Below are 7,226 nucleotides of genomic sequence, written 5' to 3'. Positions count from 1 at the left end.
AAACAAACTGAGGGTTCTAGAGGGGAGGGGGGTGGGGGGGTTGGGTTAGCCTGGTGATGGGTATTAAGGATGGCACATACTGCATGGAGCCCTGGGTGTTATACGAAACAATGAATCGTGGATCACTACATCAAAAACTAATGATGTATTGTATGGTGACTAACATGACATAATAAAATAAAATTAAAAAAAAAAGAAGATGTGGTCCATATATACAATGGAATATTACTCAGCCATCAGAAAGGATGAGTACCCAACTTTTACATCAACATGGATGGGACTGGAGGATATTATGCTAAGTGAAATAAGTCAAGCAGAGAAAATCAATTATCATATGGTTTCACTTATTTGTGGAACATAAGGAATAGCATGGAGGACATTAGAAGAAGGAAGGGAAAAATAAAGGGGGGTGGAAATCGGAGGGAGAGATGAACCATGAGAGACTATGGACTCTGAGAAACAAAATGAGGGTTTTGAGGGGAGAGGATGGGTTAGCCTGGTGATGGGTATTAAGGAGGGCACATACTGCATGGAGCACTGGGTGTTATACAAAAACAATGAATCATGGATCACCACGTCAAAAACTAATGATGTATTGTATGGTGACTAACATAACATAATAAAATTAAATTAAAAAAAAACAATTCAGTTCTTTCAGGGAAACCCTTTCCAACTATTGGGATCTCCTATACCCTGGACTAGATTATGGATCCAGCTACATATCCTCATAGCTCCTCATACTTGATAATAAAATTCATCATCTTGATTTTGTCTATTGTCTAATTGTTGATCCTCCAACTTCATCTGTGTCTCCCTGAGGACTGAGACCACTCTACCGTAATCCCAACTGGGTCTTCAGGGCCAAGCACAGATCCTGACACAGAGGATATACTTGATATTTGTCCAGAAAAAAAAGAAATATATATATATATAATTTATTTTACTGATTGATTCTTTTTTTTCCTTTAAAAAATTTATATTTATTTCTGCCAGCATTTCTGGAAGCCAAAACTTAAAAGAGCTCTTTGAAAGGAATTTATGTTTCTTAAAAACAACTTTATTACAGAACGCTTCACATGGAATAAGCTGAACATACTGAATGTATAAAACCTAATGGGTTTGGGAATAAGCATACACCCATGTATCCGTGACCACTATCAAGAGCATATACAAAGTTTCAGTAATATAAGATAAATAGGATCAAGATATCAACTATAAACCATTGCAACAATAGATGACAGTGTTGTATGCTGAAAATTTGTTATGAGGATAGATCTTATGTTCAATGTTCTTACACAATGACAGCAATAGTAAAATAATAATAATAATAATGAAGGAGGAAGGAAGAAACATTGGGAAGGGAGGGGTATGTTTATTTATCAGTCCTTTGTCCATGAAAGCCAATATTTTCTTGAATCTCTTCCCATCTCTCTCTAAGATGCTGACTCCACACAGACAAAGGATTCATATGGACCTTCTTTGGCGCCGTCTGCACCATTTTCTCCATGAGTAATGGATGACATCAGAACAGCCTGCCTGCCCAGCTGAGGGTTATTCAAAGATCGGGTGTATCAGGAGGGTGACAGGCAGGGTGAGCAGTCATTCCAGTTGGCCCAGGACTGATGAGGGGCTCCCAGGAGGTGGGAATTCCCATTGTAAAACCAGGACTAAAGTGTTTCCTGAGATGTGGCACTTTCAGTGCTAAAATTTGGAATTCCCATGCAAACTGAACTGAAGTGGTCACCGGAGTTACAGGACAAACATGGGCCTGAGTTACTGGGTGTTTGGTTTGCTTTTCTAGGACTGTTAGAAAATACAAAAGCTTCTTCCCTGCCAGGTTAGGAGCTGGATGAGCTAGGACAAAGGTTTGCCAGATGTGGAGTGTAGTTAATATACCTGTGGGTTTTCTGCAGATTAATTTGGCTTTCTTTCTGATGACCTTCTGGATTGTGAAAACCAAGCTCTCCTCCATCAACAGAGATGTTTTTGCACTCTCAAAAACACCAACCATTTGGCATCCTGTTCATTGTCTCCTCATTCCATCTTGTCATCACAGATAGACAAAATATGCTTCCTACCTTTTACACTAATTCCTCCACCTGCACACCTCCTGACTTCTCAGTAACTTCACATTACTGATCATACATTTTCTCTCTAATATATTTGGTCTCATGTCCTCAATAGCATCCTTTCCACCTGCTTTGCAACATGTTAAATCTCTCTCTGACACTGAAGTATTGTTATATATTTGATTCCTCCCTCTTCTTCCTCCAGATATTCGAACCTGGATTTTGCCTCCATCATTCTACCAAAAGAGCTCTCTCTTAGGCCTCCAATGTTCTCCACTTATAAATATCTTTTGGTCCTCTTAGCTTTCTTGACAGCACTTGGTACTCTTGGCAGTACTGGATGCTGTGTTTGCCTCCTCCATTTTGAAATACTCCTCTTGTGTGTCTGGCTTCTATGTCTCAACAGTCCTTGGAAAACTTGCTATCTTTCTACCTGAGCTTTCTTCATCTCCTTTATATTTCAACTATGAACCACTTCTATTCTCATAGTTTGGTACAAGATTTTATGATGTATGTAGGTTAATGTTTAGAAAAGTTAATAAGTACATTTCAAAGTGTACATCTTGCCTGTGTCTTAGAGGAGGCAGCCATGGGATGTAGAGGAGATTTTTCCTATTTTGCTGTATATATACATTGTTAACATTATTTTAAAAGAGAATATTCACATATTTGTGATCTGAAAAATAAAAAGAAAATTCTAAGTTGCTACAAAGCACAAAGAAATAAATTCACATGATATGGATAACTATCTACTTTTCACTTTAAACTGTTCACATCTACCCTCCGGGAGGGTATGTGCTATGGTGAACACTGTGAATTGTGTAAGACTGTTGAATCACAGACCTGTACCTCTGAAACAAATAATATATTATATGTTAAAAAAAAAAAAGAATACAAATTTTAGGATTGTTTGTTCCAGCACTTTGAAAAATGTCATTGGAATTTTGATCGGGATGGCACTGAAGGTATAGATTGCTCTGGGTAGCATAGACATTTTAACAATGTTTATTCTTCCGATCCATGAGCATGGAATATTTTTCCATCTTTTTGTGTCTTCTTCAATTTCTTTCATGAGTGTTTTGTAGTTCCTAGAGTATAGATCCTTTACCTCTTTGGTTAGGTTTATTCTGAGGTATCTTCTGGGTTTTGGTGCTATTGTAAATGGAATCGTTTCTCTAATTTCTCTTTCTACAGTTGCATTGTTAGTGTATAAGAAAGCAACTGATTTCTGTGCAAGTTAGTACAGCCACTTTGGAAAACAGTGTGGAGGTTCCTCAAAAATTTAAAAATAGAGCTACCCTATGACCCAGCAATTGCACTCCTGGGTATTTACCCCAAAGACACAGATGTAGTGAAAAGAAGGGCCATATGCACCCCAATGTTCAGAGCAGCAATGTCCGCAATAGCCAAACTGTGGAAAGAGCCGAGATGCCCTTCAACAGATGAATGGATAAAGAAGATGTGGTCCATATATACAATGGACTATTACTCAGCCCTCAGAAAGGATGAATACCCAACTTTTGCATCAACATGGATGGGACTGGAGGAGATTATGCTGAGTGAAATAAGTCAAGCAGAGAAAGTCAATTATCATATGGTTTCACTTATTTGTGGAACATAAGGAATAGCACGGAGGACATTAGGAGAAGGAAGGGAAAAATCGGGGGGGGTGGGAATTGGAGGGAGAGATGAACCATGAGAGACTATGGACTCTGAGAAACAAACAGGGTTTTAGAGGGGAGGGGGGAGGGGGGATTGGTTAGCCCAGTGATGGGTATTAAGGAGGGCACGTACTGCATGGAGCACTGGGTGTTATATGAAAACAATGAATCGTGGATCACCACATCAAAAACCAATGATGTACTGTATGGTGACTAACATAACATAATAAAATTTTTTAAAAATAATTAAAAAAATAAATGCAAAAAAAAAGAAGAAGATAGCAGGAGGGGAAGAATGAAGGGGGGGGGAATCGGAGGGGGAGACGAACCATGAGAGACTATGGACTCTGAGAAACAAACTGAGGGTTCTAGAGGGGAGGGGGTGGGGGGATGGGTTAGCCTGGTGATGGGTATTAAAGAGGGCACGTTCTGCATGGAGCACTGGGTGTTATACACAAACAATGAATCAAGGAACACTACATCAAAAACTAATGATGTAATGTATGGTGATTAACATAATAAAGTGTTCACATCTAGAAGGATCTTCTCCAGATTATGGGAGCAATGCACAACTTTTGTTGGTGTGTTTATATTTTCCATACCAGTTATTCTCCCAGCAATCTCTTTCCTTAAAAACCATTAATCCTCCACAAGACGTAGACTATCCTTTGGATCTGGGTAAGGAGGAGGAGTGAACAACATCCAGTCACCCACAATATGATCTCCTCACTTCACTATGTGGAAGTGCCTAGCTGCTTCCTGAAGCAGACACTATACAGTACTTTTCCCAACATGCAAACCCCCCTGGAAACAAAGCCCTCCCCACACAAAACCTACAAAACAGAGTCCCAAGCAGAAATCCCAGATTGACCTTCTAGCACATTCTCACGGTGTTTTACAGCTGGGAAATTCAGTCTGTACTGGCCTGAGCTCAAATACTGGCTCAGCTATTTGCTCTTTATTACACTGTAAACAAACTATTTTATATCAGATCTCTTCGCTTCCTCATTTCAAAACCCTCTCACTATCTTCCCCGACTCGTCTTAGCTTCCTCATTTCAAAACTCTCTCACTATCCTCCCCGACTCTTTCCAGCACCGCTCCAGATTCCTCCCACCTAGCTTCTCCAGGACCCCACCCCTCTTCCCACCATCAGGCACTCACATTCTCTGATCAGGACCCGTCAATGACTCTAGCCCATCCCTCTGGTCCACAACAGTCTCCCCCATTCTCTGACTCTCTCCAATTCCTTTCTAGGCTCATTCTTCCAATTCCTCACATCTCCCACATGCAGAATTCCTACTCAGCTTCACAGAATCCCCACCACCCAAGCCTTAGATTACTGATCATGTTTCTGGATTTCTGACCACCCAATCCTGAAATTTCAATTCCACTTACTGCAGATCCACGGCCTCAGATCTCCAGGTACAGGAGGCAGGGGTTTCTGGTACCCAGGCTCCTCTAGTCACAAACTTCCAATTCCCAGGTTCTGAGGACTCCAGGAATCAGCTGCAAAGTCCTCTTCATCCAGGGGAGTGCATGCTGTCTTCTCTGCCCTTAAAAGCCTCTGAAGTAGGGAGCCCAAGGGGCATGATGACCTCAGTGTGTTCATTGTAGCATTGGAAGGCAGAAAAACACAAACCACTCAAGTGAACCATCAATAAGAAATGGCAAGATGAAAAGTTACTTTGGTTTTAAGGAATGCCAGTCCACAGACACAAAGACTGAAACACTTCTTCCTATGTTGACGTGGAAAAATCTCCATGTACAAGTTGTTGGGTGTCCATAGCACAATACCATATAATTCTAAAAGCTTAGATTTATTAACATTGTAATGTTTACACAGACATACTCTTATCTAACTTTTCATAATTAAGTTATAGATTCTATGTTTGGCAGAACAAATTATAATTTGTTGATAATAGAGAATACTTATTCAGATCTTGCCATTTGCAACGACGTGGATGGAACTGGAGGGTATTATGCTGAGCGAAATAAGTCAAACAGAGAAAGACATGTATCATATGACCTCACTGATATGAGGAATTCTTAATCTCAGGAAACAAACTGAGGGTTGCTGGAGTGGGGGGTGGGGTGGGAGGGATGGGGTGACTGGGTGATGGACACTGGGGAGGGTATGTGTTCTGGTAAGCGCTGTGAATTGTGCAAGACTGTTGAATCTCAGATTTGTACCTCTGAAACAAATAATGCAATAGATGTTAAGAAAGAAAAAAAGAAGAAGAAGAATGTAGCAGGAGGGGAAGAATGAAGGGGGGGAAATCGGAGGGGGAGAAGAACCATGAGAGACGATGGACTCTGAAAAACAAACTGAGGGTTCTAGAGGGGAGGGGGTTGGGAGGATGGGTTAGCCTGGTGATGGGTATTGAGGAGGGCACGTTCTGCATGGAGCACTGGGTGTTATGCACAAACAATGAATCATGGAACACTATATCTAAAACTAATGATGTAATGTATGGGGATTAACATAACAATAAAAAATTAAAAAAAAATAAATAAATAAAGTTTAAGAGAATACTTATTCAAGGGAGGTTAGGTCAAGGTGAGGATCAATCAGATATCTCTTGTGTTTGTGGTGTTATATTTTTACAACAAAATGTATTCATGTTTTTACTTGTTATCAAAAATAAACTTTTAAGTGTTTTAAATAAGGTACCCTCTCCTGGTAAAGGCAAGAATACCATTGCTAAAAAGCAAAGTATACAATGGAATATTACTCAGCCATCAGAAAGGATGAATACCTAAAATTTGCATCAACATGGATGGAACTGGAGAAGATTATGCTAAGTGAAATAAGTCAAGCAGAGAAAGACAATTTTCATATGGTTTCACTTATATGTGGAACATAAGGTATAGCATGGAAGATGTTAGGAGAAGGAAGGGAAAATCAGAGGGGGAGACGAACCATGAGAGGCTATGGACTCTGGGAATCAAACCAAGAGTTTTAGAGGGGAGGGGGGTGGGGGAGTGGGTTAGCCTGGTGATGGGTATTAAGGAGGGCACGTATTGCATGGAGCACTGGGTGTTATATGCAAACAATGAATCATGGAACTCTACATCAAAAACTAATGATGTACTGTATGGTGACTAACATAATAATTATATATATATATATATAGAGAGAGAGAGAGAGAGAGAGCACAAAGTATAAGGCATGACATATTCCAACTCTAATTCTTAATTAGTTCTCTGCCCACAATGCTTCTTGAAATTCCTTGTGTATGTGGAACATCTGGTATCTCTTGTTAAGCTGCAGATTCTGAGTGAGTAGCCATTGGGCCTTTACCTTTGCTTAGGAAGCAGGACTTGTGGAGCAATCTCATGGTACCCATGTTAAATACTCATTTCAAAAGACTTTGAAAATCCATAACTGAATAGGCTCACAATTCTTTATGCTACCTCCAAGCTCAACCCCATGGGATGGAAACAAAAAGAAGAGGTACCTGTACTTGAAAGAAAGACATAAAGCAATCATTATT

General features: G+C 40.0%; 1 protein-coding gene across 1 annotated transcript in view; it reads left to right on the top strand.

The window, feature by feature from the left end:
• Window positions 1-2,060, top strand: part of LOC116636893 (adhesion G protein-coupled receptor E2-like) — a 75,615-nt gene extending 73,555 nt beyond the window's left edge. The window contains 2 exon segments of the mRNA XM_032412101.1: window positions 1,439-1,504; window positions 1,913-2,060. Coding sequence (XP_032267992.1) covers window positions 1,439-1,504; window positions 1,913-2,060 — 214 coding nt within the window.
• Window positions 2,061-7,226: the final 5,166 nt, after the last annotated feature.

This window comes from Phoca vitulina, unplaced genomic scaffold, assembly GCF_004348235.1.
Source record: "Phoca vitulina isolate PV1807 unplaced genomic scaffold, GSC_HSeal_1.0 scaffold13, whole genome shotgun sequence".
NCBI lineage: Eukaryota > Metazoa > Chordata > Mammalia > Carnivora > Phocidae > Phoca > Phoca vitulina.
The sequence above is the reverse complement of the archived record's forward strand: the minus strand, read 5'-3'. Positions and strand labels throughout refer to the sequence as shown.